Genomic DNA, 27,189 nt, shown 5'->3' on the forward strand with positions numbered 1-27,189 from the left:
TATATATGTATATATAGCAGCAAATATCGTAATTGTTTTTCTTAATTTTGTTTATTTTTAGAACACCTATACATACAACACGTGTTTGTAAATATGGCGTCTATCATTGTATAATTTCTTGTAGTGTAATATTAGTAATTTTTGGAATGTTTTTCCGGGTTTGTACTTTAGGTATAAGTATTATCTGTAAAAATTTAAATAAATATTAACGAGAGATTAGAAATAAAGTTTGTTGTAATGTCGTCGAATTCCACGAGTGGTGGTAGGACAGCCAAATATCATAGCCTTATAGATAAGTTATTGTCGTTGACTCATGCAAAAAAATGGGATAAAAATTCAATAAATGCACATTTAAGTGACTTGAATGACCTGGATTACAAGCTTCATGATGTTCCCAGTGATGTAAAAAAAATTGGCAATTTTTGTTTGAAGTTTCTAAATTTGAGCTCAGTTAAATTCATCATCATTTTTGCAGGCTGTAATGCTACTAGCCATTAATTTAGTTCGAATTGTACAGCCTATGGAAACAGCGTTAATTAAAAACACATGTCAATTTCTAATCGCTTTATTGTCTGCTGAAATCAAAAGTCAGAGCAGAACATTTGTGACTTGTAAACGTTGGGCACTAGAAATATTAGAGTTTTGTGATTTACTAGCTTCACCTAGTATACTCTTACTCTTGCAACATTTATTACTAGCAGAAAATGATATTGAGGTAAGAATGAGTTTTTTCTATTTTTCAAAATATGTTTGTATGTATTAACTTTTGTTATTTTTATAAAATTTTAGAGTCTGCAATTATTATTTGGTGAGGATGGATTATTGCTGAAATTTTTAATACCTCCATTTCATTGCATAGATTCAACATTTCATGCCATTGGTTGCATTCAAGCAGCTATAGTAAAAAAAAATAATAAATCTAACATGTCACTAACTTACATATCCAATTTTAAGAGTATCACTGTAAATACTCTTTTGTCATTACCATATTCCTGTAAGGATATACAGAACTACAATAAGGTAACATTATTATTAGCAATAATAATTCATTATTAAAAAAAAAGAAGATCATTCTTTATAATAAATGTTATAGATTGCAGATTCATGCCTTAAAATTTTACATATTATAATTGCTGATAAATTAATTTCTGTCACATCAGACATGATTGGTGAAATATTAGGGATTGTGCAAGCATTTTTATTTTATGGTATTAAAGGCTATCACCCTATAATGCCACAGTGCCTCCGACCAGCAGCAATGAATTTACCAGAAAAAGTTCACTCAATTCCAAGAACAAGAATTTCAAAAAATGATAAATTTAAATATAAGAAACAAGCTAAAAAATCTTGTGAAAAAAATATTGTAACTTTGGAAACTAGTTCAATAACAAAATGTTCCAGTGGCTCTGAAACTTCGGATACTGAATCAAACAATTCAGTTTACAGAGATGTTAAAATAAGAGAAGAAGCAATTTGTTTATTAAAGGCATTGATTAAAAATGGGTCAAATCGAGATATATTTGGTTATTGGCCACAAATTGTAGCAACTGGCTCCAGGAAGGATGCTAGAGTAATAGCACAAAGTATTTTGAAAGAGCCTTCATCGAAAGTAAAACAAATTGTTTTGAATACTTTAAGTGACTTACTCACAAGCTCCACAGCATTTTTAATGCATGCTGAAGACACTGACCATGTTTCATTTATCACATTCTTTGGCACAGTCAGCTTAATGATTAAGGAATTACATTTTTCTTTGTCATTGGCCTTAAGCACAGAAAAAAATATTGCTGTCTTAATTCATTTATTAAAATGTGCTACTGCACTCATTCAGGGAACTCCTTACTCAAGATTAAAGCCAGGTTTAGCTACCAAATTGATCAGAAATAGCAGATTATACATGCATCATAAAGGTAATAATTGTAGCTTTTTGATGGAAGTCAAGTGTTGAAATTTTGTCTTTCAAGTATTTTTGAAAATTATTATCTTTAGATCCTACAGTAAGAGTCACAGTGCTGTGTTTATTCGAAGCTTTAGCTTCTTGTAGTCCAAGTACACCAGAAATTTATAGTATCCTGGAGAAGCAATATCAAAATGATTCAAAAGTTGAGAGTTGGAATACTTGCTCATGCTCAAACGAACCTTCTTTGAATTTCACTATAGAAGAGGTCGATTTTGAGGATTTTCAAGAAAGTCTAAAGGAAAGTTCAGAAGAGACTCAAATGACACAGAAGAGCATGAGCTCTTTAGTACAAATTTGCTTACAAAATATTTCTAACCAGGTATACTGTTAAAATAAATCAGGATAATCTTTTCATATACGTTTTTTAAGACTAATCTTTTTATTTTAGTCTGCAAATATTCCAGTGAGGCTACAATCCCTAAAACTTATTGGAAATTTATCAGTCAATGCGACTAATTTAATATTAAACCATTTGGAAATAATAACAAATACTTTAATATCAGCAACACAAGAAACTAAACCACAAGTAGCTTTAAATGCTTGCAGAGTTTTGGAAATTCTTGCAGGACTTTTTTCTCACAGAGATTTAGATGATAATTATACAATGTTATTTTGGGAACTTACATTCGACATATTAATTGCCTTAGTACAGGATACACAAATAATATTAAGAGAGGCAGCTTGTGATTGTTTAGGAAGTATTGGAGCTAATATTTTTAGTCAGCTATCTGTTAGTACCTGAATAAGAGTATTGAACATAATTATTTTACTAGACTCTATATATATTAAAAACTTTAATCAATTGCTTTTAGAGACAAAAAACTGTGTTAGTTATTACAGTGCTTTTTGGAGCAGCACGTGATAAAGAAAGTACAGTAAAATCAGCAGGATTGAGAGCATTGGGAATGTTGGTGACAATTCCATGTCTTGAAGAGGACACTGGTTTTCTCATGGACTTGGCGAATATCGCTTGTTCCGCAGCCGAAAATAAAAATTTATCAGTGCGAGTAAAAGCAATATGGACATTAGCAAATTTATGTAATTGTTTAACCAGAAGGAGGTAAATATTTTTCTATAGACTAAAATATTAAAAAATGTTTGCAGTAATTTTATTTTGTAGGTCCATAGTAGAATCAGAGCCTATTCCTTTGGATGTTTTATTGCCAGAACTTTATGAAGTAGGCATCAAAGCAACTAAAGATAATGATAATGTAAAATGCAATGCAGTAAGAGTGGTTGGGAACGTTTTGTATCTATGTCCTGAAAGACAAATGCTAAAAGATACCTCAGTTGGATTAAATGTCTTAATTAATTGCGCTGCTATGGGAGGAGATATGAAGGTATTTAAAACACAATATATTTTCTTTAACATAATTTTTATTTTTATAAAAAATAAATGATACTGCAGGTTCGATGGAATGCTTGTAGAGCTATCGGATTAATTCTGAGCTCAAATCCTGATAATATTTTACCATCTACTTGGAGGGTAAGTAAAATTAATTCCATTCTATGAATTTAATTATTCAGGCTCTTCTCGGTTTCTTCAAGGATCAAGTATTTCCTGCTTTATCAACGTTGATTTGTCATAGTCCTAACTTTAAAGTAAGAACGAATGCAGCCTGGGCTTTGTCTGTTTGCGATAACTATGGAAAGTACGTCATACCGTTGTGGAAATCCGTGATACAGGCACTAGAGAACTCTCAACATGTCGCTAATTATACAGAATATCCCCATAGAGATGCCTTAGCTCAACAAGTAAGTAATTATTTTAAATAATATGATCTGAATTGATTAATGAAATGAATATTTATTTTCAGCTTTGCCTAACTTTGGCTCATTTAGCCCTTTGTACTGAAACTTCCCAGCTGCAAGCTCTTTGGTCAGAAATTGAAGATCACATTGCTGATATTTCAGGGTATATACAACAATTTCAGGTTTGTATTATGGTTAAATTTATTAAAAAAAAAAAATACGAAGCATTACAATTTTCTCGATTATTAAGAACGTTTATTTACAGAAAACAATACTACCAGAAAATGCAGGAAATATTGCAAAAGCACAGGCAAAATTTAAAGATTATTCAAAAACTGCAATATCTTCTGAGCTTTCAGATATTGCTCATACTATTGGGAATTTATTTGAAAAAACTAGTCAATTCGAAAATTAACATATTAATTTATATATTTATTTTTTTTTCTATTACTTATTTATACGTTTCATTTTTCATTTGAACAAATTGAGTTACAGTTTGTATTGGATTTATATTTTTTACTTTTCAGCTTTTATCCTTATGTGTGTGTGTATATATATATATATATATATACACACACACACAGATTTACATACACATGTATATATATATTTTATAAGGTCTTTTACAATATACACACAAATCTTAATTGTTTTATAAGTAATTGTTCTCTTTAATCTTCTTTCTTTATACTGTCGTCATTATCTATTTGTGCATAGCTATTAAAACTGTTCTTGCCCTTGTCAATACATTCATCATCAGACCTTACATTCTCATCTTTAGTTTTAAGTATTAATTGTTCATTATCAGAGTCACTGTCATCATCAGTTTTATCATCTGTTTTATCTTTACCAGATTCCTGTGTAGGTTTCATTTTCTTTTTCAGTTTCTTTTTTAAACGTTTTGCACGCTTTTTAGCCGTCCTCTCATCCGCTTTCTTTTTATTCTCCTCCAATTTTTGATGATATTGCTCATCCAATAATTCCTGATAAATTAATCAAAATGTAAAATTAGCATTAAGAAGACATAGGCAAATATATAAGTTCCTTTATTAGTGATTAAACTATTTGCTTTTGATTATGATATTAGATGGCTAATAAATACTGCAGATATATTTAACTCCTTTCCCTGCAACTGGAGACTTGATCACAGCAAATAAAACCAACTCAAATTTAAATGTCTTCATAAAACATGGTATTTTCATTTTAATAAGAATTAATTTTATTCATGCTCTTAGCCTACTAATGTACACTTGTCTGTATTGCCCTGAAAAACTTCATATCTTACCTTCTGTCCTTTTTCTTGAATAAATTTTTGCCTTGCATATTCTTTTCTTCGTAAATGCCTATATACATGAAATTCTCCACTGCCAGCACCAGCGCTACTACCCATAACATTACGTACAAATTCTGGTACAGCTGGAGTACCTTTACTTTTTGCTTTTTCTGGTAAAATAACTGGCTTCTCCTAATAAGAGAATATATATATATACATATATATATATATATATTGAATAAACTACTTTCAAATTGAAATTAATAATTAAAATAGAAACATACAGGATTCTTCATTAATTTCATAAGTTTAAGCCTTTGAATGTCCACCGCAGTTTTAGCCACGATAGGTTTCTCCTCTTCTTTATCCTCTTTCTCCTTTTCATCCTTTTTCACTTTTTCTACTTTCATCATTTTTCGACCCTAAATTTCTAAAAAATATTTCCACTACACAATTTTAAGGTTATGTTTGCTTTTATTTATAGCAAGTTGTCAAAAATGACCGAATCAATGCAATTTCTGGCGTTCGATCAATTTACCCGTGAGACAAGTTTTTCAAACATATAGGAGAAAGTTTCTTTCGTCTTTTCTTTTACTATTTTTGAAACAGATTCCGCTGTATAAATCGATTTTCTCGCAGTTATTATGGAAGGTTTCACGTATTTTAATGTACCTGATTGAACGGTTAGACAAAGAACATTTCTCATATCCCATTCCACTATTATCATTGTTAATAATTGTTTATTTCTTTCTACATTCAGTGGCACCATTAAAAAAAGTCGTATGTATAGAAAACAGTATTCCAATTTCAAACGATTTTACAACGCTATGTTCAAGTTTGCAATGCACATTTCACCACTCACATACATAGCTGTAAGCTATAATATACTATATTATGAGTTACTATAGCTTTTCTCTTACTTCTTATTACCGCTCTTACTAATATATATACAAATAATCTCTATTTTACGTGATACGTCTAATATATTCATTATAAGCTAAAATGTATCTATTGAAATTCTATTTAAATACAGTACACTTCGTCCGCAGGTCAAAATGTTGTTAATTGATTACTTTAAAAAAAAATTGTTTTTATTAAAGATTATGGTTTGAATTGTTCAAATAAAGATTAAACATAAAACATTCGAAAATATCAATCGGAATCCTCGGAATCACCGGAATCACATTTCACGCGTTCTCCTTCTTGTTTTGATCTAGCTATGAGCTCTTTTGCTGGATTAAAAACGCCATTGGTTTGCTGATTACAAATATAACATCTTGTACTCTTTTTGTAGTGCTCCAGGGCGCATTTTTCGCAGAAATAATGCTTGCATCTGCAAAAAGAATAAGCGATAACATTTTGCGTATTATCGTAAAAATAATTTAATTAGTTTACTTTGTTACGATAGGATCCGTGAAACTGCCACGACAGATGAAGCACTTAAAAGGCAAGTTATCATCGTCGCTGTCAATTTCATACTTTTTGTCATCTTCATCTCCACTATTATTATACTCGCCCGAGGCAGCTTCTCTTTCTAATTGCCAACCGAGTTTATAATCCGATCTGTCGTGGAGAAATTTGCAGCTATCTAGAGTAACATCAAAGATAAATTGTCATTAAAATAAAATATAGAGAAATATGAGATTGACACACCTCCAAATCCGCAGTATCCAGTCTCTTTGTAATCTTTACAAATATCTGGCTGATAATCCCATCTAACTGTTGCCCTGAGATTAGCTGGTGCACGAATTGGCCCTTTCCTTACCATTCCACTAGAAGCATTTCCTGCTGCTGTATCTTTCTTCTTGTAGTATTGAGCATAGTTATTTAATCCCCTGTAGACTTTGTCATCCTCTTTGCCTTCTAATTCCTAATAAAATATAGTGGTATTAAAAATTAGGCACAATTGGTAAATTTAGATATATTTTACCTCATTAATTTTTTGAGCTTTCTCAAAAATAGCCTGCGCATCTTTGTCTACTTCAGTTTCAGTTTCCAATACAGCAGTAGCTCCTTGGTCGCTGGGTCCAGCAGGCATAGGAGTTCTTTTGCTTTTATAAGACACAGTTACTCCATCATCATCACTACTGTCCTCATTGTTTGTGTTTCTTGTATATTTTCTTAAACTGGTCTGTAAAACACTATATTTATGCAAGCTCTAAAGCATATATAAATATAATTTATAAAATATATTGACTCGAATTATTGGAATGTAAGGTGTGACAAAAGTTCAGTTTTAGCTGGATGTTTTAAAAGCTAACAATTTTAGAAGTAAATATGTAATGGACTTGTAAGGACTGCTTTTGGTAAACTATCTCATGATGTGCTGGGTATAATCTTTGACCAGTTATGAAGGTTTAATGAAGTTTTTCTTCAGGATTTAAATGAGAACTCCATTTTTATCGTAAATTTCTCACAGTTTGTATTAAGAGTTTTCCAAAACAATGTTGAAATACCATTTTATCTGACGTTTGAATAGATTGTTGAGGGAATGCTATTGTGAATTTGGAGACCCGCATTGGTATGTACTGAGTGTATCTCTATCTTTTTATTATTAACATAGAAGCAGAGGATAGAGATATTCTAAGTGCATACTAGTACAGGTACTAGAATTCGCGATTAGTAGTCATGCCTATTAAAAAACTATTTTGGCTATAACCAATTTTAAGTATATTCAGTATTCTGGAAGATTCTTGAAATAAGCTACATGAATATATGTAATAGACAATGGTAGTTCCCATTTAAAAACTCGAAATGATATTAATATGGCTTACAACACTTGACCCAAGGTTAAAGCAAGTGCATAATCTATTAACTTCTTTAAAGTTCATTTTAAAAATCCAATACAGATTTATTTTTAAAATGCATATAGCTTTCGAGATACTTGACCGTTCCAGACTGTATTGTTAGATCCTTACTATGATACTATTTGTCAGAGAAATAAGTTTTTACATTATTTCATACATACTGAAGCAAATTAAAGTATTATACCATATAAAATGGACAAAAACAGGCTTACACTTTGTCTCATAGGATTATGATCCTCTATTTTTTTCTCCTTTTTGACAACACTTGTTTCATCTTCGCTGCTTTCTATGGAAAATTATTATTATATTGTAAATTAATAATAACCTATTTTTAAAGGTTTGAACTATTGCTAATTAAGTAAAATAAGGATTTCTAAACGGGACAGAACATGTCCTATCTTATTATTAAAAATACCATTTTCTTCTTTTCGTTTTCTCGTTGCTTTGCTTTTATTTTTGTATTTTTTAAACAGAATATTGTTACTTTTCTTCTCTGTAGGCTCTTTCACGTCATCCATGTTGTTTTGTCAACAACTCGCAATACCAACTAAAGAACGTCAGTTGCTCTAGATTCAAATATACTTGTTTTTATCATTTTCAGCTATCTAAACTGTAAATATTATCGTCAATTACAAATACAATTTAAGTGAGTCAATCACGAGCGTTATACATTTTCTTTTAATACATTTTTAGAACCGTGTGTTTAATAATCACCTTAGTCATTTTCAGGTTATGTTTGTATATAACATAATTTTCTACTGCAATGCATCTAAAATGATTTTTCTCTTTACAGTTTAATCGAAATGAGTAAAAAGAAGAGCATGGTTATTAATTTTGAGGATAATGTTATTCTGATGACAAGAAAGTTTTTGAAAAGAAGAATCATGTGCTCCGAGGGAAAATTTAGGCATCATGTGAAAGAAAGAGCACACATTTTTGAGCTGATAAAAAGCACTGTTGAAATGGGAGAAAGTAACTCTGCGCTATTGATTGGTCCAAGAGGCTGTGGCAAGACAGCGGTTCGTACAGTTTTTACTGATAACTAATCTCAGATTTTTATCATTTAGGTTTTATAATAATGTTTTTTATAGCTCATCAATTGCGTGTTAAAAGAGCTGTCTACTTTGAAGATATTTAAGGATAATGCTTTAATAGTTAATTTGCATGGATTAGTTCATACGGATGACCGTTTAGCTTTAAAGGATACCATAAGACAAATGCAATTGGAAAACATAGTAGGGGATAAAGTATTTGGTAGTTTTGCAGAAAACTTGCAGTTCCTTTTAGAATGTTTAAAATCAGGAGATAAAGAACACTCCAAGCCTGTGATCTTCATTTTGGATGAATTTGATCTCTTTTGCACCCACCAGAATCAGACGTTGCTTTATAATCTTTTTGACATTGCTCAATCAGCTCAAGTGGGTACAAATTATTCGAAGGTATATGGAAAGTATTATTAATGATAATTTTTCAATTCTCAATTGTATTTTAGGCCCCAATTTGCGTAATTGGAATAACATGTAGACTGGATGTCATAGAATTACTAGAAAAACGAGTAAAATCTCGATTTTCACATAGGCAAATATTTCTTTTTCCTGGAGACATTAGTTCCGCAGATAACTCAATAACAGCGTTCGATGATCGTTTAGAACTTTTCCAAAATTTGCTGAGCTTACCAGATGATGAAAATGTTAATAAAGTAGAAGAGGAGTACGATGATTGTACAGTAGATCATAATTTTGCAAAAACGTGGAATGATCGTATTAGAACTTTAGTTAACAATGTTACAATGATTAATTTGTTGAAACGAATGTATCAAACAACCGTTAGCGAAAGAAGTTTTCGAAATTTTTTGGCGGTTGCTGTTTCAACTCTATCTGAAAAGCATCAAAGTCTGGAAGTTAACGATTTTGTGGAAGCTAGTAAAATGTTTTCTAGAGATGATAAAGTTTTGATGCTTGAAGGTTTATCTGTTTTAGAAATATGCCTGGTAAAATAAAATTAATAATTTATCATCATGCTAACTATTAAAGCAATATTGCTCTTAAATTTTGTATAAACCGTGATTTATAATTATTTTAGATTATTGCAATGAAGCATGAAACAGAAATTTATGATGGGGAACCATTGAATTTTGAGTCAGTGTTCAATCGTTACATTAAATTTGCCAATGAAAATTCCTCTATACAAAGCGTCCAAAGACCTGTAATTATGAAAGCTTTTGAGCACATAAAGGTAAATGAATAATTACCAAAGATAATTTTAATAGTAGACAAAACTAATTGACCACAATTATCGGAATTGGTTTTCAGAATTTGGAAATCTTAGTTCCGGTCACGAATACATGCTCTAAAGTAGAAAAGGAGTACCAGTGTTATAAATTTTTATTGACTTCAGAGCAAGTGATGGATGCCGTAAAAAGTTATCCAGGACTTCCAACTGCCGTGTGCCAGTGGACTCTGAGCAGTTTCAATTAAATTAAGGAAAGAAGTAATAAAGACAGTTTGACGGGAATGAGGATTTGGTTGTAGTCCAAGTTAGATCTCTAGTGCCATTTATCATTCGTTCACCAAGTCTATAAATTATTGTTATTTATTTAATCGTAATCATCGGCATTTTGTAGTTAAAGGTTGTAAAGGGGTGTAGTAGAAAACCCTTGTAATGTCTCATAGCTTTAGATACTTATACACCAATGATTAGTACGCGAGATATAAACCAACGAAAAATTGTTATCTTTCTGATACTAGCGTAATTTTCAAAAAGAGTCCTGCCACTATAATACATAATTTAAGATTAGTCTTAGGTCTATGCATGTTCGGGCAGTACATATTATCATTGTTATTGTTGTGTTATCAGTATGCGTGTGTATATATTCGTGAGTTTGATCAGCGTATCAGCGTTTGTAACGCGATAAATGCGAATGTTTGTCCATATTATCTAATTATTTATAAAAGGGAAAGAAGTCGATTATAAAGGAACGTTTCAATCAACCCGTTTTAAAAATTAAAGGTAGGATTTTAAGCTACTTTTCATTCAATCAGAATGATAATTGAAAAGTGTATTTTAAACTCCTTTTATTTTTAAAGCTAAGGCGTTTAAAATAGTTGTATGTAAATTAATATATTTCGTATAAACGTTATTACAATCGAGTACGTTTATATATTTGAAATAAAGTTATATTATCTGGATAAAAAAATAATTTTCAATCAATCCATACACGAGAGATTGTATTTTCTGGCACGATAACTTCGGTTTTCGTCGAAATTACGTTTAACTTCTTTAATGTCTCCAATTTTTCCAGCTTTCCTGCACTGCCCAATTTTTTTAAGCGTCGTTTTTTTAATAAATATGATTCGTGACCTATAAAAAAAATTGTTTAAATTATATAATTTTGTTACAAAATGCATTTTCGGCTCTTACCGGGATTTAGTCCAACAGGAGGAACCTTGTTTAACTTTTTCTCTTCCGAAAAGTCTGGAAAAGCTGAAAGAGCTCTATGAACTCCTACCTACGAGTTATTATCATTGATAAAAAAATGTATAAATAATTGTTTCATTCAGCAAATCTATTGAATGAATTTAAGCGAAACGACCTGAGTATGCAGAATTCGATGCTCAACCAAATCAGCTCCAAGTAGTTCCTCAGCGGCATCCATTCTGAGCGGAATTATTTTATTTATGACCTGCGAGAAAATGTAGTTTTTTATCGAATTTCAATAGAGAATTTAACATTATTATCTTCTTTTACCCATAATAAGATAATAGAAGTGAAAAAACTCCAGCTGCACAGGCACAAGACACACAAAGATTGTACTCCTAATAAATACCAGCCACCACCTAATGGAATATTTGAAGGGATGGAAACTGTACTTTATTACTATTTAAAAGAGCGTTGTTTAATTGTAACGGACCTTTAAATAAGCCTCTCTTGCCATTAGTAGTGCCCAGTGGAACGGCATTGTCCGCGAATAAACCAATTGCGAGAATTCCCCAAATACCGCTAGCACCTGGAAATGGGGTTTTGTTAAAAGAAGCACTGGGACTAATTTTTGAGAGGAAGATAAAGAAAGAAAAACCGTGAGTCGCTGATGCTCCGACTGGATCGTCAATGTGAATTTTATCCAACAGTGGCATAGTAGCGCAGGTGATAAGACCACCTATCATGCCTACTACCATTGATTCCCATGCTTTGAACAAGAAGCAACCACCTTTAAAAGGAATAATACTTGATCAGGGAAGAAACACACGTATATGCACGCTCGTGCACAGGGTACAGAATGAGCTTTATCCTTACCAGTCACAGATACCAATGCGCCAAGAATACCATTTATTTGACTAAGAATATCAATTCCATTGGAGCCTGATAAACTAAACATTAAGCCAACGAGACCTCCACCCATACTCCCCATCATTGTGGAGACAGCAGCCCTTGCTGCATATTGCCATTTGTTTTTGCTTACTCCATAAGTACTTCCACTGTTAAATGCCAACCAGCCCCACCTTGTGCAATAATTTCTTCCGTCATTTCTATGTTGTGTGTACGCTATATACGCACCGCGTATTACGCTTAATTCTTACCATAGCACAAAAAGACCTAAGATAGCATTAACAGGACTACCCAGTGGAAGAGGATCCGTACCATTATCATACCTTCCTAGCCTTGGACCCAACATTATAGCACAGGCCAGAGCTATAAGAATGGTCGATACAGAAGAGAATCAATTAATATATAACGGTGAATGGATATTTCAGTGTAAACGCTTATAAAATTAAATTTTTAAATGTACAAGAAACTCCGCCAATAAGGTGCACGACTCCTGAACCAGCGATGTCTACGACTCCCATTTGTTTCAGAAAGCCATGATCTCCCCAGACCCATCCAGCAGGTATGCAGTAAACTATCGTGTTGAGGAATGAAAACAGGCAGTAAGCCTTAAAATTGCACCTGTAAATGCGAGCAAAAATATCTTTTAAATCTAAACTTCTTTACTTTGCTCTATGCAAAGGGATAATATCATATCAAAAGTGCACACAAGTTCAATCATTTTCTCATTTTTACCTCTCAGCCATTGCACCACTAACAATGGTAGTAGACGTTGTTGCAAAACTCAATTGAAATAAAAAAGCTGCGCAAATCGGCCCCATCAACGGATCGTCCACCGTTGTATCTACCATATACCCACTGAGACTCACAAAAGGATTGTTAGACTTATGCAAACCGAAGCTCATTCCGAATCCGAACAGCCAATACGTCAGCCCTCCTAATACAATGTCTACAACATTCTTCATCATAATGTTAACTTCATTTTTAACTGATACGCATCCGGATTCCAGCATTCCAAAACCTATATTCAATTAAAAATTGAGGTCACATTTATTATAAGTAATATCATTTACTATATTATTTTACCTGTTTGCATAGTAAAGATTATAAAAGAATTTGTAATGATCCAATTACTATCCTCTTGATTAAGTTTAAGAGTAGAAAGAATATCGTCAGGATCAGTAGCATTGCTAATCGTGATATTGTTTTCACCATTTTCTACCTCCATACTGTATCGCTAACAAGAAATTGTGCCAGTTGCAAAAGACAGTCCCTAACGTTAGATCTTGTATCGTAAACATATGAAAAATTAATGATCTTTGGAGGAAAACATATTAAATATTTATTCGTTCCTTTGAGTGATCGGTTATAAACGTGCTTTAGGAATCGATGAAATAAGAATCAAGTAGGTTACTGAAATGTCAACTTAATTACTTTTTATCTTTTTTTATTGGCCCACGTCCAGCCGTTACATAATTTTCCTGCTCGTCATGTATACAGTAACTTGTCATCCCTTAAATATTAACCATTAAATCATGTGAATATGGTAAGAACTCTAGTCTAAAGAAACAAATAAAAAAAAAAAAAAAAAACCTTATCTTATATAAAGAAATCTGGTTTTAATGTATACATGAGCTTAGATTCATAAACTCGTTAATTTCAGCAGTTATAATCATGATAGTTTACACGATACATTAATAGATACAGAAACTTTTATTCAATGAATCTTAGGTCTCGATAGCTTCTAACGTAAAGAGCGTAGTCCAGAAACGATTGTTGTTAAATCAATTTTTTTTGCTTGCCCTCAGGATAATTCCAGTAAACCAATAAGGTTAAGCCATAAGTTATGGCAAGCTTGATTGTAACGTATCAACCATTTACAATAAATTTGTAAGAGAAGCAAACTTAGTTAATTGTTTCCATTTAGATTGCATATGAGGCATTTTGATAAAATTCACCTTCCCTGCTTGAATAATAATGTTTCTTTTTCTCGAATGCACCTTAAGGGACTAACACTAGTGACCATAATTTTTTCGCTTTTATCCTTTTTAAAGTGGTGCTTCCATTCATTTCTATGAATTTAGTTTCCATAAACATTTTCGTCACTATAAGCTATGTAAAGGAAAAAGTCCTCTTCGTGATGTTCCTGAAAATCATTATTAAACATTAGGTTAACTTTAAAAACTTGATTAGAACACTTTTATGCACTTGACATAAATGCTTTCGTTTAATTTATTAATAAGTATGGTAAGGAAGTAATAATATGGAATATGGCCAAAGTGTAAGCAAACAGATGAAGATGTTTAAAAATAGCTTAAAGGACCAGGAATAAATAAATGACTTTGCAGGCATCAAACAGCACATATCATTTTTCTGACAACTTACCGAATACAAAGATCCCATTGTCGCGCTTGTAGGTGGAATGATATTATTGACAAAGAAGAACAAAGCATCTTCAGGGCGAAGATGAATCCTCTTGCGAATTAGGAAATAAAATTGTCCAACAGTCAAGTCTGAAGGTACAAGGTATTTTTGTTTATCCAAATCACTGATTTTTGCCTTTGGAGCTTTCTCGACAATAACCTACAAAGGAATAACAATTATGCAGTAAAAAAAGACAGTGAAATCAACATAAAATTTGTAAGAAAAAAATACTAAATAGAAATAAGTAAGATTTACAGTATAATGAAATTTTACTACCTATGATGTATAAGGTATGAATATAAAAATCCAAGAAAAAAACAAAGTAAAGTTACAGAGCTAAATATTATTTCAATCTTTATCATGCAGAAACGTTGATATAAAGAAAAAGATCGATAATAAGTGATTAGGCTACTGTAAGGGACATGCAACTGCCGAAGAAAGAAAAATTATAGTAAGGATCCGAATGGAATTCTAATAAAATTTGGCAGCACTACGACGCAAAAATTCGACCTTGGTTCATTCCAATTTCCAGGCATAATCAACTATGAAGATTGGAATGAAAAGTAAAAAACGAAAAGTTGGGCAAAACGAGTGAAAAACAATGGAGTCATGTTACTCTTTATAGAAGAAGAGGATAATGCGAAGATTTATCAGTTTTACTTACTGGCACTCTATCCGGATATTTTCGTCTGATTTTCTCACCCTCCGTCTTCCTCTTCTCGAAAGGGTGCTCCTCCTTGTACTGAAACTTCATTTTCCTCGCGCTTATTGCACGAGCTTATGGATTTTCTTAATCTAGCGACTCGTCTTTGTTCGCCAAGGGCTCTAAAACTCGATTTTCCTAATTTGCTCGACTGGAGAAATGATTGCAAACTCTCTCGCTCGCCTTGTCTTTTCAACAGCTCAACCAGCTCAACTTCTGTCACAACAATTCTTTTGCGTCAGATCAGCTGCGCAATCTACTACTGCGCCGCGGAAAAATAATCCCTCTATTTCTCTTGAGAAAATCATAGATAATTAATTCCTGTAAAAACTATAATAATCCACTGTACTTATCTTAATAAATTATTTAATTTGACAAATTACCTAGTTTCGCACTTTTCGTCATTTTCCTTAGCAGACTTTCAGAAAGATTATCAATCAACTGGTTTTGCATTTTCAAGGGCGGATTCAGTATTTCAAATCGGGCGTTTCAGATATTCAGAGAGAGAGAGAGAGAGAGAGAGAAAGAAAGAAGAGAGAGAGCAGCACTAATAGCATTAGATTGATCATTCTAGATCAATCGAACAAAATTGCTTTGCCTGTTAAATTGCTTTCAATCGTAATCGTATATACCATTAGCAATTAATCCTCCTTACTATAAGATACTTTAAACTCACAAAACTACAATGTTTTACTGTACTTATGTGTGCATCTGTGAAGGATTAACGAAAATTTAAACCTTAATTTTATTCTAATTTTCCTGAAAATGCAGAAATTACCAAGTATAATTAGATCATTTTATCATTTAACTTAATTCTTTGAAAATTTTTTAACATAGTTATTGTTAAACGCCTTCGTCGAATTCGCTCCTGCGGGGTCATAGCACGTCTCTGTTACACACTTGCATGAGCTTTTATTACTACGCGTCAGGTGACACATGAATTTTACGTCAATTCTATCCAAGAACCATTGTTTCTTATCGAGTTTTCCAATTTTATCTCGATCCATATAAAAATTATTAAATGGAAGCCTCATTTAAATTAACATCTTTAAAACATTAAAAAATACCCTGTTACATTCATAACTTTTAGATTTTAGTCGTACCTTGTAATTATATGATGAATTAAGATATTGTAAACAAACTAAATAATAATAATAGCAATAATGATTAGGTTTTTATCAAAATTAATAGATTAGACAGAATTGAGGTTTTCAAATATTTATTAATAGAAGTATATATATACATGCTATTGCATGTTTATAAAAATGCACATAAACACATTTATTCTGCATCCTCTTCGTCATCGTCTTCCTGGCTATTGATCTGGAAGTACCTAAGCTCGTAAGTATCTTTGTCTTTCGATACTACACGTAGCCAATCACGCAACTTGTTCTTCTTTAAGTATTTCTTTGTCAAATATTTCAGGTACCTAGAAATACAGAGTTAACCAAATAAGTGCAAATATCATTCTTCTCTGTTGTGACATTTATAACTGGAAGACAGCAATAATATAATTGTAATTTGTTAAATTGTAATAAAAGGAAGACACCCACCGCTTGGAGAAGTCAATATCGCTATTAACAATGACTTTTGATTTACTTCTTTCCAATGTCACATTATTTCCAAGGTTGTTGGTCTTACCATTGACCTTAATCCTTTCCTGCAGATATTTTTGCTGAAACGAAAACGAAAATGACAAACGTGTTAAAGGCTTAGTAAAGGTTATGGTTTTCTATGGGTTTAGTGCGAATCAATTAGAGAATTAATTTCTATGCGAATGTTTCTTTAATGAGTGAAACTAATCGATTCGTTAGCAAATTGATTTAAAACTTACGAAATTTGCAACATCCATAATATTGTCATCGGAAGGATGAGTGCAGTCGATGGTGAGAGAAAGTGAAACCTTCTTTTTCTGACTCTTGCCCCGGAGGGCCTGTTTTTTTACGGGTCCCTTGGACTTTTTTGCGTTGATCTGCAAAAATAATTGTAAACAATTAAAACTAACAATTTTTAAAATTACTTGACATTCAGAGGTGCGAGCTCGTGCGCGTAATGAAAACAGGGAGCCGTTTTAGCATCAATTCCTAATCCAACTATGTCTTTGCAATCGTCCAAAACCAAGCGACACATATAACACATTTCGATTGGTCATGACATATACTTTCTTTGTCATGAAACATTTCTTTAAAATCTTGATAGTTTATTAGATAATTTTACTTTTTACAAAAGTTACACTCACCACTGCCATGTTTACCGATCCTAGAGACGGATAAAAAAGAAAAAGTCAAGTATGGGGGGCGCCACTTGAACATTCTTTCTCCTAGCTCCATCTATCATCTACTCTGTAATTTCATCATTGATTACATTTATGCCTCGTTCGTGCCCTCGTAAGTCCACTAACCCCTAACGTCATCTATCGGAATAGATTGCGTAGCACTTTGTTAAGTTTGTTCGACACGCACCCGGTACATACTTTGGTGCGAATACATTGTGAGACCCCCTTCTCTTAACGGGATCCCTCACGCGTGCTTTACCGACAGTACAAGTCAATAAACAGTTAGTTTAATAAAATTCAAATGCGAAGGAAATTGAACAATCGTGCGTTTGTAGGACAATGTGCCAGTCCTAACGAGTCAAATGAACTTGAAAACACTCAAATTAATTGAAAAATAACGCTGTACCATTGTGCCGCGTTCTTGAAGAGAGGTTACTTTTGGTTATTTCCACTTCAAGAACGCGGGACAGTGGTACAGCGTTATTCTTCATCCGATTTGAGTTTTTTTAAGGTCGATTGACTCGTTAGAATTGGCACCTTATCATAATGAAGCTCGTTTTTGCAATTTGCTTCGCATTTGACTTTTATTAAACGAATTGTTTATTGACTTGTACTGTCGGTAAAGCACGCGTGAGGGATCCCGTTAAGAAAACGGATCTCCAGGGCTGGGATTCTGTAACTTCCCAGCGATGATTGTCGGTATCGCTAACTACCGATATTTGTCGCTTGCAGTAACGAAAAGAGCGATTCTGTAACTTCCGTCTATATGGATTCAGTAACTAGTTATCGACAACTTTCGGTAATTGAATCGAGTTACCGAGAGATATCGCTACCCACACAACATTCAGACATCTCAAAGTCGTCCATATGACGTCTTGGTCTCTGATTGGACGTCTTCTGTTTGGACGAAAGGAAGCATAGGCGGCGTCCACAAGACTTCTTATGTCTCGGTTCTCTCTGTCTTGTGGATGTCTCTATAAAGGCATGATTGATGTCAGAAAAAAGACGTCCGTAAGACGACCATTTTATGCTCTAATTAAGAATGGAAAAAATTGAAATTTATGTCTTCAATAAGACTTCAGTAAGACGTCAATGTTTATTTCAGAAACATGATCAGATATAAGACGTCTTGGAGACTTGAATAATTGTCTGCGATAAGACTATTTGAAGACGTTCTTTATTTTCTTATTTAAGACTTCTGTAAGACGTCAGGCGCAAGATTTTTATTTATTTTTTTTTTTCTAGCGCGAGAAATTTGAAATTAGTACAACGTACGTTTCGATTTTGTTCATACTGAGCACTATTAAACTTTGAATCAAAATGCAATATATGGTATTTGTTTACACAATTGTTACATATATGTTCTCTATATCCGCCGTAAGTCCAGCTAGAACGAGATTTATATTGTAACATTGTGTAAACTTGCATGCACTGCATTTTGATGAAAAGAGTTGTGAAGTACTTCTGCACGAACAAAATCCATTTCCTTAAAAGATAAAATAACACAGTTAACAAGATCAGTTTGATTTTCAATATAAATATAATTAACACGAATAATATATTTAACCGTTTAACAATTTAACAAAAATAAATATAAAAATTTAATATAAAAAGGTAACAATTATTGTGCGATTCTATTCCGCTTTTTTAGTTCGTATCGCACTCTATCGCCCGCGTGCCGCAACCATTGCTTGACGACTTCTTGCACGTCAGACTCCGTGCAGCTTCCGGCTTCCATTACACACTCTGGAACAAATATTAATATTCTTTATAGAGAAATTGTTCCTCTCATAAACGAACATGTATAGCATTCAATTCGAAAAGACGTCCATAAAAATTCAAGGCCATATTTTCGAACTGAATACAGTGAGAGCTACAAATGCCTAAAATATCCATTTTTTATTTTAAATGTATTATAGAGTAATATAAATATATGTCGAAGAAGAACGAGCAGGAGGAAGTACGTCGAATTGAATGTTTACGCGGAGGCTGCGTGTTTATTCTTTTCAAAAGGCAGTGATAGTTCAAATTCTAATGTCTTCTATTTAACTACTGTTGGTCATATTTGCTAGTACCAATTGCAAAGCTAGATGGCGCATCTCTTTCTCGCTAGCAACATTCGTAAGATGTGTTCCAATATATAGTCGATGGGACCATTTGTATGATACCTTTGTTCGAGGCAGTAACAAAGGATCAACAAGACGGAGCAGTTATAGAGTGCATTCGGTTGACACTCAGCGGTCTCAGTTGCTAAATAAAATATGCATTTGATTGACCCACTTCAATTGATCAGCCAATCGTCTATACTTCCTCTTTAAGTATATGTAGTATAATAAATATTATTCAGAAAAGAATGTATACCAATAATAGTTTTAATTATTAAATAGGACGAGAATTTTATCGTCTTCTTTTGGCCGGTCCATGAATAACGAATGGCTGCTTCATCCGTCATCACAATTTTTAAAATATTTCGCGTGAAATTCTCTGGATCCACGCCCCCTATTGATCGAATTTTTGCTCTCTGAAAGTATATATATTATATTAATCATATTTGTAGATATATATATTATAATCGAAGTGTATATATTTCTATTGAGAAGTTTAAATCGAGTCAGAGATGCCTTCAAGCAATAGAATTCTTTCAGAGGTGGATTCCAATTCATAAACGAAACTTGAGTTCAAGCTACCCTTGAAACCTATAAGATGTGTAACATACAATATAGATTTTACACGTCTTAGGCTGCCTTCACATGCGGTGTAAGATATGTACGGTGTACTACGCCAGCACCCAGCAGACATGCTTGCGCATTATCGCGAAAATGATTTGATTGGTTAATACGTTTTAGCGTAAGTTACGTTTACGCACCTTACACCGCATGTGAAGGCAGCTTTAAGCTTGAACTTCATCTTAAGTTTCGTTTATTAATCCCGGGGCATTTATTTCTATTAAGATAACATAACTCAAACCCAATTTAAACTCTTCAATGGAAACATGCATTACATACATATATTTTTAAGAAATTTGAGTCTGATTTCAGCCTATGTTCGAACTCTGTGACTGCTTCAGTCGTGGCGAGTGGCAAAAGTTCATTAACTTCGTTGAAGCTGATAGTTTGGGAGTTTGAGGCCGAATTATTTGATAATAAATTGCCTGCGATTTCCAGTAATTCATTGAGTTTCCTCAATATAAGTTTATGTTCTTCTCTACAGGCTCCTATAATATATATATTTAATTAAATAGTTGCGAAATGCAACATATGTATATTTTGAATTCATATTTAAATCGACATTTAGCGCTATTTAAAACAACTTATTAAGTGATTTATTTGACATTTGAATGAATGATAAATCATAGGGTTTGTCCCTTTTCGTTAATCTGCAGTAATGGCGCAATTGACATATACTGACCGGAATGTATGGCGTCCCTTGAAGCATTTAGGAACCGCGTTACAGGACCGCTCATCTCATTAATAACTCAAGACGAAAAAGCGTGAGTTAGCATACATTTTGGATTAAAAAACTTTAAATAATGAAATTGAAAATTTTTTTTAAATGTATGCTGAAATACGCTTTTCCATTTTCAATTACTTATGGTGGGGGACTCTATAGCGCGGTTTCTAAATGCATCAAGGGAAGCTAATACATACTGGTCAGTGTATAAACTAACATTGACGGTTTACAATGCTAGATTCGTTCGGTGTAGAACTTATTGAATTTTGAAATGCGGACTGTTAATTGGTTATTATAACAATGCAGATATCCAATCAACAATCACAACGTTCTAAAATCCAGCAAGTTGTATGGACACGCATCCAGTATCATATCAATGTAGCACATGGAACAAACAAGGTCAATAAACATACTGCAGCATGACGTTTCTGTGTGCTCATGTACTTCATTAGTGTAATTAAAAATCTGCCCAATGTCTCCTACGTCGCTGATAGCTGACGTAATGCCGTCAGTAGCTTCAGCCGGGCTCACAGGCACCAGATTGGTATCCTCTCCATCTGCTGGGTCAAGTGTCTCACCAGTGTAACTACAAATGATTGTTGAAATCAGTATTGCTGTAGTGAGTGCTGTTGAGATAGTTAAAGATGCTATGACTAAGGATAACACAGGTAAATAAATACAAACACTTGTGCCTCTTCACTTATATACCCATCATAGCATGCATCATTATTTTCTTCAGTATTAATATACTCAGAGGGGATAGGACTTAATTCTTCACGAGGTACTAATAATATTGAAAATACAATGTACATAATTTACTTCATGTTTTATATAACATTTTCAAAGTAAATATCTAAATGAATAGTACCATTTCAAGAATCTTGGTATGCTTCGTCCAAATATTCCTCCATCATTGGAGATGTAAACTCCTCATTCGCTGAATGATCCATAGACATGTCTGGAATAATGATTTTCATTTTGTAAAGCCCACGACAAGCCCTTTGATTAGAATTAAACTGTATAGAGTTTAAGCAGTATAATTCTTTCTACATGAAATATATCATTTAAACTGCAGTTTAAATTTAGTCGGAGAGTTTGTTCTGGGTATAATTTATATTGATTATCTTACTACTGGTAGCTGGAATATTATGACCAGTTTGCGCAGTTTTAAAGCTGCTAGGAGGCTTTGTAAAGACCCTATCCTTTTTCTTCTGCAGGTTTTGCATTTTAAGTGGCTGCGATGGACCAGGCATGGAATCTGAAGTACAATTGGAAATAAAATAATTTATCAACTCCATAAGGGAACTGTTAAAAATGTGTTGATGCATTAAGTGACAACAATGTAGAAGTAAGTATAACACAAACCATTCCTTTGCTGGCTCATTCTTCGCATCTGGCTTTGCATGGTTTTCTTTTTTTCTACTGAGTTGACCGGAGGCAACGATGGTCTTTGGCACACAACTATACATCAAGTAACAAATTAGAATCTGAAAATTAATTATAAAATCATAGTTTAAGTAATTTACTGGTTCTATTTTTTAAAAGCTTCTCCTGTGTATGCTGCGACATCTTTTAGACTTCACAGATTCAACTGTAACAAAGTAAAAGTGAAATATAGATTTTTTTATAGATTATAAGTTTTATATTAAATTATAAAATTAGAATTATAGATAAGATAGTTTACAATTATGCAGTTTCCATTGTCGAATGAATAAGAGGCATGACATAATGATTTGCACCATGTGGTATTCTAAAGAGTTTGCTTTTTATATCAGCCAATGGCCAAATTTGTGATGTTGTAAGGTTTTGAGATTGGCAAATATTCACTAATTTGGAATCGAAGGGATAGTTTTCCAATGAGAGTACATTTTCTAATTTTCTTCCTATAATCACTGGTTCATCATTTTTATAGGCTATATGTTCAATAATTACTATTTTATTATTTTTTAGAAGAACTGTATTATTATTTTTCATATTACTGATTTTAAAATTTGGAAACACTGCAAATATATGTGGACTATTACAATTAAGTGGAATATTATTATTTATTTGTTTAATTAGCTGTGGATATGTAATATCATTCTTCTGTGGCGATGATGACATTAAAGATTTTTCTGACAGTCGATTATATAATTGTGCCAGAGGATTGTCTCCTTTTCGTATCAGTTTCTTCAAAGGACTAAAATAGCTTTCATATGGAAAAGAGCTAAAATCATCAAGCGGACCATATTTTAAAGAATCACCTACTAAATGTATCAAATTATGTATGTTGTATATCAAATGTTCTTTACCATATAAAATACTCATATTTATAACAAAATTATGTAATAATTCATTAGCATAGTTAGAATTTTTTTTGCATTTTACAGGATCACAAAGTATTCTAACTGCGCAATGCAGCACATTGAAATGCAAGTAATTATTCTCAGGAAGCAAATCTATTAAAGCTATGAGGCCAACATATAATAAGAAAAGTCTAAACTCATCTGCTTTCCAATTATCTAAATCAGCAATAAATCTACATTTTCTAGCAAATTCTGATGGTACATATTGCCTTATAAGCAGCAATCGGTTATTAAGAATTTGTAGATTTTCATTAATCAAATATTTTTCTTTTATCCAAATATGTAGCAACCTCTTCACTACACCTAAGCAAATAAGATGCATGTAGTCAAGAGGGAATTGGCTAACCATTCCTAACGAAAGTTCTTCAAATGGTGATACGTCAATATGGTGCTGTGGTTGTTCTCTATTCCTAAAATTTTCATCAGTTCTAAGTATGCAGTTTAAATTTGGGAATATTGTTCTACGTAAAAATCTTTCGCCCTTTGTAAGACATTTGCCACAACCGTAGAAACAATTATGAGACTTTGTGCATTTGATGAAGGATCTAGCTGGCGAATCTGCTATTACGCACCGTATTTTTACGAGGTATGTTTTATTTTTATAGGTAAAACCATTTGTCGATAAACTTTTATATTCATTGCAAAATTTTTCCAGATATTCTGATATAGATTTAGGATTTTCTTTGCCGCAGTGTGCCCCGATGAGAAATGGTTTTTTAAATAAATGGTTACAAATCTTTCCCAATATTGGCCATATTTTTAAACTGGAGCTCCTAGAGAGTGAAACCCCATCTATATGGATGTCTATAAGTATTTCCTGGTTATTGAAGGGTAAATGTACTGCAATATTTCTCCATTGCTCAGTAATACTTTTTTCAATCCCATAATGCATATATTTTTCGTTCCAGGTTAGTGCGACTGTTGTATTAACCTTGGGTGTATGCAAAAGAGTTCTTGAATCCCTTGGCAAATTATGGCCTTCCTCATTAAATATTTTCAATAAACTACTGAGTGCATTGTGCTTGATATTGAATTGTAAAGCCCAATTTCTTAATGATGTCGCTAGGTTATTTCCTTTATTATTTGCGTTTTGGTTAATTATATCAGCACTGTAATTATTGTCATCCATTGGTAATTGCGGTGGTACACATGAATTTAATAAATTTACATCAGTTAAATCAGAAACAGGGTTGTTGTTCATTAATATATCACTTTCACTCATTAAGTCAACATAGCTGTTTGAATCATCGTGAATTAACCTATCACTTTCAATGCCCAATTCACGAAAATCATTATTTGTAGCCTCTAATATACACTTATTCTTTTGTCGTCTTGATAATAAATAAAAAGGCTTTCTTTTCATCATCAAGGACGCAATATTATTTAATTATATAGCAAACTATAATATTTTCTGGAGCACGATGCACAATAATAATATACGTGTTACACGCGATTATACGTTAAAGCAAATGCAATGGTACTTACCGGAACAAGAGTAATAATTATTATATTTCTGATTTTTGTTTCACGAAACAAAACGTTTTCATATATTTGGCAGCAATATGTTTTTCGGTTATCTGTCAATTCAGTATGTTTCAAAATTAATGCGTCTAGTAGACTTCATTTGAAATTGAACGACTTGACGTCTGCGGTAAGACGTCATTAGGATGTAGTGGTTCGAAGTCTGCCATAAGACGTCAAAACGACTACCTTTAAAGCCTACGGGCAGACGTCTGCTGCAAGACGTCATTGAGATATTCAATGATTAGAAGTTTGTCAAAAGACGTCCAAAAGTCCTCATAAAAAACGATATGGTCAGACGTCTGCCACAAGACGTCAAAACGACGTTACCTTTAAAGCCTACGGGCAGACGTCTGCTGCAAGACGTCATTGAGACATTCAATGATTAGAAGTTTGTCAAAAGACGTCCAAAAGTCCTCATAAAAAACGATATGGTCAGACGTCTGCCACAAGACGTCAAATCGACGTTACCTTTAAAGCCTACGGGCAGTCGTCTGCTGCAAGACGTCATTATGACATTTTTTGATGAGAAGTCGGTCACAAGACGTCCGAAAGTCTTCATAAAAAATCGTATGGTCAGACGTCTGCCATAAGACGTCAAATCGACGTATCTTTAAAACCTACGGGCAAACGTCTGCTGCAAGACGTCATTATGATATTTTTTGATGAGAAGTCGGTCACGAGACGTCCGAAAGTCTTCATGAAAAATCGTATGGTCAGACATCTGCCACAAGACGTCAAATCGACGTATATTTAGAGCCTTCGAAATAATGTCAATCTTAGGAGGTCTTGTGGACGACTTTTGAGACCTGATCGTCTGATGTCAGCGACAAGACAACATAGGGACTACTTTAGGATCTGAATGCTGTGTGGGTAAGAGCGATTCTGTAACACAAAGTTTTCGATAATTGTCGTTAAAAAGGGCGGTCCCTACCGAATTCTATCGTTAACTTAACGACGACCGTGATAGGCGTCGGTAGAAGTTTACCGAGAAAGTAAATATAATAAATGTCACAAATATTTCTTAAATTAATATTCAGAAATCACAAAAAAGTACTTACAATAAATTTTCTTTATAAATTAAGGCTTACAGTAAAAATCGTAGGAAATAAAATTTAATATTTTTCCAATTTTTATATTTAAAAATAACTATATATATATATATATATATGCAGAGGTTTTCTCTAAAATATAGAATTAATTGTATTATTTAACTATAGCACACAGGCACTAACTGTACATTGTCTAACTCAAAAAAATGTTAAAACATTAATTTTTAATACTTATTTTAATTAAAATATACTTTCGTTTTAATACTTCTTTTAAATAAAATATGATAATTTTGCTATAGTAAGAATTGCTATAGTCAAATTTGATATAGTCAAGTAACACAAAAATTCATATTTCGGTTGGTATTAAATACACCAATATTACCAACTTCCCTAGAACCTTAACGAATATCGTTATCGTACAAATATGAGTTGCACCGACTATTGTCGTAAAGCTAAAGTTACAGAATCGCTCATTCGTTAGCGCAAGCGATAACTGTCGGTAGTTAGCGATACCGACAGCTGTCGTTAAGGGGTTTGACCCACTTGAGGCCAAAAACACTCACAATATAATAGTTGATGTGGTATATATTATTTATTACGAGCAATGTGAGTTTTTGGTGGAATACGTTCAAGGAAAAGCAAAGGTTTATTAAAGTTATTCGTCGGATAAATTTTATATTAGTACCACTGAACCTCTAGCGACATCTATTTCGGTCGTTGTTAAGTTATAACGATATTATTAGTTTTCCTTTCAATAAAAAACTCAGTGAAATATCAATTCTCAGCTAAATGATTCGGTTTAGTACAATTTATATTAACTTCAATTGTTCGTAACTCCGTCGCTTAACTAAGATTGAACTGAGAGTTTTCTTAAAAAGGAAAGGTACGTGTTTATTCGGTAGGATTCGGTAGGTTACCGACAGTACCGACATTACAAGCGACAATCATCGCTGACTCTGAGTTACAATCGCACTTAGCGATTTCTGTCGGTAACTGGACTTAACGATACCGAAAGTTGTCGCTAAGAGTTACAGAATCCCACTACAGATTCTCCAGCAATTCTCAGTAATACCAATATCTCACTAATAAAAACATTTGTATAGCTGCCAACTTTATTTTTATTCCAGCAGCTGGCCAGTAATTTTCGAACACGCCCACAGTAATACATATGTACATATTAGTATCCTAAAAATCTGATATCAGTAACTGCAAGGATAAAAGTAGTTAAAAATAATTGTCTAAAATTAATCCAGGGTGAATATTTTTAGATTTTACATTAAATTTAAACTTACTTAATATTTCAA

General features: G+C 32.8%; 8 protein-coding genes and 1 long non-coding RNA gene across 16 annotated transcripts; 3 read left to right on the forward strand and 6 right to left on the reverse strand.

Annotated features, from left to right (window-relative positions):
- Positions 1-98: 98 nt before the first annotated feature.
- On the forward strand, positions 99-4,138 carry LOC136781359 (HEAT repeat-containing protein 6-like). Its single transcript, XM_066740215.1, has 12 exons — positions 99-402; positions 476-715; positions 790-1,020; positions 1,094-1,910; positions 1,990-2,279; positions 2,349-2,690; positions 2,773-3,020; positions 3,081-3,300; positions 3,369-3,446; positions 3,509-3,715; positions 3,778-3,894; positions 3,978-4,138. Exons 1-12 carry the CDS (start codon positions 238-240, stop codon positions 4,125-4,127), a joined length of 3,105 nt encoding a protein of 1,034 aa, XP_066596312.1. The 5' UTR covers positions 99-237; the 3' UTR covers positions 4,128-4,138.
- On the reverse strand, positions 4,124-6,069 carry LOC136781366 (PRKR-interacting protein 1 homolog). The gene is made up of 3 exons (XM_066740229.1): positions 5,270-6,069; positions 4,998-5,177; positions 4,124-4,695 (listed from the first exon to the last, which is right to left on the reverse strand). The coding sequence occupies exons 1-3, from the start codon at positions 5,396-5,398 to the stop codon at positions 4,384-4,386; spliced, it is 621 nt and encodes a 206-aa protein (XP_066596326.1). The 5' UTR covers positions 5,399-6,069; the 3' UTR covers positions 4,124-4,383.
- A 54-nt stretch (positions 6,070-6,123) lies between these two features.
- LOC136781364 (E3 ubiquitin-protein ligase RNF113A-like) lies at positions 6,124-8,428 on the reverse strand. The gene is made up of 6 exons (XM_066740226.1): positions 8,208-8,428; positions 8,005-8,078; positions 6,916-7,116; positions 6,639-6,855; positions 6,381-6,573; positions 6,124-6,318 (listed from the first exon to the last, which is right to left on the reverse strand). Exons 1-6 carry the CDS (start codon positions 8,308-8,310, stop codon positions 6,138-6,140), a joined length of 969 nt encoding a protein of 322 aa, XP_066596323.1. The 5' UTR covers positions 8,311-8,428; the 3' UTR covers positions 6,124-6,137.
- LOC136781362 (origin recognition complex subunit 4-like) lies at positions 8,322-10,282 on the forward strand. 2 transcript variants are annotated; one of them, XM_066740219.1, is made up of 6 exons: positions 8,322-8,438; positions 8,586-8,811; positions 8,884-9,210; positions 9,285-9,782; positions 9,875-10,027; positions 10,105-10,282. In XM_066740219.1, exons 2-6 carry the CDS (start codon positions 8,596-8,598, stop codon positions 10,267-10,269), a joined length of 1,359 nt encoding a protein of 452 aa, XP_066596316.1. In that variant the 5' UTR covers positions 8,322-8,438; positions 8,586-8,595; the 3' UTR covers positions 10,270-10,282. The 2 variants fall into 2 exon arrangements, with proteins under 2 accessions (XP_066596316.1, XP_066596317.1); XM_066740220.1 differs by lacking the exon at positions 8,322-8,438 and adding an exon at positions 8,449-8,521.
- A 695-nt stretch (positions 10,283-10,977) lies between these two features.
- LOC136781360 (putative ammonium transporter 3) lies at positions 10,978-13,407 on the reverse strand. 2 transcript variants are annotated; one of them, XM_066740217.1, is made up of 11 exons: positions 13,202-13,407; positions 12,851-13,136; positions 12,579-12,736; positions 12,370-12,481; positions 12,086-12,291; positions 11,868-11,999; positions 11,703-11,798; positions 11,540-11,628; positions 11,385-11,474; positions 11,213-11,300; positions 10,978-11,152 (listed from the first exon to the last, which is right to left on the reverse strand). In XM_066740217.1, exons 1-11 carry the CDS (start codon positions 13,341-13,343, stop codon positions 10,995-10,997), a joined length of 1,557 nt encoding a protein of 518 aa, XP_066596314.1. In that variant the 5' UTR covers positions 13,344-13,407; the 3' UTR covers positions 10,978-10,994. The 2 variants fall into 2 exon arrangements, with proteins under 2 accessions (XP_066596314.1, XP_066596313.1); XM_066740216.1 differs by having other exon boundaries at positions 11,703-11,999.
- A 138-nt stretch (positions 13,408-13,545) lies between these two features.
- Positions 13,546-15,496, reverse strand: LOC136781368 (gamma-aminobutyric acid receptor-associated protein). Its single transcript, XM_066740231.1, has 3 exons — positions 15,204-15,496; positions 14,501-14,698; positions 13,546-14,261 (listed from the first exon to the last, which is right to left on the reverse strand). Exons 1-3 carry the CDS (start codon positions 15,291-15,293, stop codon positions 14,196-14,198), a joined length of 354 nt encoding a protein of 117 aa, XP_066596328.1. The 5' UTR covers positions 15,294-15,496; the 3' UTR covers positions 13,546-14,195.
- A 948-nt stretch (positions 15,497-16,444) lies between these two features.
- LOC136781367 (large ribosomal subunit protein eL22-like) lies at positions 16,445-17,559 on the reverse strand. Its single transcript, XM_066740230.1, has 4 exons — positions 17,482-17,559; positions 17,077-17,214; positions 16,796-16,917; positions 16,445-16,671 (listed from the first exon to the last, which is right to left on the reverse strand). Exons 1-4 carry the CDS (start codon positions 17,488-17,490, stop codon positions 16,524-16,526), a joined length of 417 nt encoding a protein of 138 aa, XP_066596327.1. The 5' UTR covers positions 17,491-17,559; the 3' UTR covers positions 16,445-16,523.
- A 3,708-nt stretch (positions 17,560-21,267) lies between these two features.
- Positions 21,268-24,491, forward strand: LOC136781218 (uncharacterized). Of its 5 annotated transcripts, none has more exons than XR_010823879.1 (7): positions 21,273-21,635; positions 22,185-22,829; positions 22,918-23,231; positions 23,337-23,510; positions 23,599-23,898; positions 23,968-24,143; positions 24,221-24,491. It is a non-coding gene; the product is annotated as an uncharacterized lncRNA (long non-coding RNA). The 5 variants fall into 5 exon arrangements; XR_010823881.1 differs by having other exon boundaries at positions 21,275-21,635; positions 22,185-22,315; positions 22,513-23,231; XR_010823880.1 differs by having other exon boundaries at positions 21,298-21,635; positions 22,185-22,315; positions 23,029-23,231.
- On the reverse strand, positions 21,668-24,972 carry LOC136781216 (uncharacterized). 2 transcript variants are annotated; one of them, XM_066740032.1, is made up of 5 exons: positions 24,798-24,972; positions 22,494-22,558; positions 22,333-22,428; positions 22,097-22,225; positions 21,668-21,925 (listed from the first exon to the last, which is right to left on the reverse strand). In XM_066740032.1, the coding sequence occupies exons 2-5, from the start codon at positions 22,534-22,536 to the stop codon at positions 21,840-21,842; spliced, it is 354 nt and encodes a 117-aa protein (XP_066596129.1). In that variant the 5' UTR covers positions 22,537-22,558; positions 24,798-24,972; the 3' UTR covers positions 21,668-21,839. The 2 variants fall into 2 exon arrangements, with proteins under 2 accessions (XP_066596129.1, XP_066596128.1); XM_066740031.1 differs by lacking the exon at positions 24,798-24,972 and adding an exon at positions 22,652-22,782.
- Between the last annotated feature and the right edge of the window lie 2,217 nt (positions 24,973-27,189).

This window comes from Prorops nasuta, unplaced genomic scaffold, assembly GCF_024137725.1.
Source record: "Prorops nasuta isolate Cenicafe-Biocafe unplaced genomic scaffold, Cenicafe_Pnas_1.2 PNAS00022, whole genome shotgun sequence".
Taxonomy (NCBI): Eukaryota; Metazoa; Arthropoda; class Insecta; order Hymenoptera; family Bethylidae; genus Prorops; species Prorops nasuta.

Coding starts and splice junctions, on each gene's coding strand:
- LOC136781359 (XM_066740215.1), top strand. CDS start 238: ATGTCGTCGAATTCCACGAGTGGTGGTAGGACAGCCAAATATCATAGC. Junction 403..475: donor TTCATGATGTTCCCAGTGAT/GTAAAAAAAATT, acceptor TCATTTTTGCAG/GCTGTAATGCTACTAGCCAT. Junction 1,021..1,093: donor ATATACAGAACTACAATAAG/GTAACATTATTA, acceptor TAAATGTTATAG/ATTGCAGATTCATGCCTTAA.
- LOC136781366 (XM_066740229.1), bottom strand. CDS start 5,398: ATGATGAAAGTAGAAAAAGTGAAAAAGGATGAAAAGGAGAAAGAGGAT. Junction 5,178..5,269: donor TGAAATTAATGAAGAATCCT/GTATGTTTCTAT, acceptor TTCTCTTATTAG/GAGAAGCCAGTTATTTTACC. Junction 4,696..4,997: donor TTCAAGAAAAAGGACAGAAG/GTAAGATATGAA, acceptor TTAATTTATCAG/GAATTATTGGATGAGCAATA.
- LOC136781364 (XM_066740226.1), bottom strand. CDS start 8,310: ATGGATGACGTGAAAGAGCCTACAGAGAAGAAAAGTAACAATATTCTG. Junction 8,079..8,207: donor AAAACGAAAAGAAGAAAATG/GTATTTTTAATA, acceptor AATTTTCCATAG/AAAGCAGCGAAGATGAAACA. Junction 6,574..6,638: donor TGGATACTGCGGATTTGGAG/GTGTGTCAATCT, acceptor ATGTTACTCTAG/ATAGCTGCAAATTTCTCCAC.
- LOC136781362 (XM_066740219.1), top strand. CDS start 8,596: ATGAGTAAAAAGAAGAGCATGGTTATTAATTTTGAGGATAATGTTATT. Junction 9,211..9,284: donor ACATTGCTCAATCAGCTCAA/GTGGGTACAAAT, acceptor ATTGTATTTTAG/GCCCCAATTTGCGTAATTGG. Junction 10,028..10,104: donor AAGCTTTTGAGCACATAAAG/GTAAATGAATAA, acceptor ATTGGTTTTCAG/AATTTGGAAATCTTAGTTCC.
- LOC136781360 (XM_066740216.1), bottom strand. CDS start 13,343: ATGGAGGTAGAAAATGGTGAAAACAATATCACGATTAGCAATGCTACT. Junction 11,629..11,702: donor CAAGAGAGGCTTATTTAAAG/GTCCGTTACAAT, acceptor ATATTCCATTAG/GTGGTGGCTGGTATTTATTA. Junction 11,153..11,212: donor TCCTGTTGGACTAAATCCCG/GTAAGAGCCGAA, acceptor TTTTTTTTATAG/GTCACGAATCATATTTATTA.
- LOC136781368 (XM_066740231.1), bottom strand. CDS start 15,293: ATGAAGTTTCAGTACAAGGAGGAGCACCCTTTCGAGAAGAGGAAGACG. Junction 14,699..15,203: donor AATATCCGGATAGAGTGCCA/GTAAGTAAAACT, acceptor ATTCCTTTGTAG/GTTATTGTCGAGAAAGCTCC. Junction 14,262..14,500: donor CAATGGGATCTTTGTATTCG/GTAAGTTGTCAG, acceptor AATGATTTTCAG/GAACATCACGAAGAGGACTT.
- LOC136781367 (XM_066740230.1), bottom strand. Junction 16,918..17,076: donor TTATGGATGTTGCAAATTTC/GTAAGTTTTAAA, acceptor TTTTCGTTTCAG/CAAAAATATCTGCAGGAAAG. Junction 16,672..16,795: donor GATATTGACTTCTCCAAGCG/GTGGGTGTCTTC, acceptor CTGTATTTCTAG/GTACCTGAAATATTTGACAA.
- LOC136781216 (XM_066740032.1), bottom strand. CDS start 22,536: ATGTCGCAGCATACACAGGAGAAGCTTTTAAAAAATAGAACCA. Junction 22,226..22,332: donor AATGAGCCAGCAAAGGAATG/GTTTGTGTTATA, acceptor ATTGTACTTCAG/ATTCCATGCCTGGTCCATCG. Junction 21,926..22,096: donor TAATATTCCAGCTACCAGTA/GTAAGATAATCA, acceptor TCATTATTCCAG/ACATGTCTATGGATCATTCA.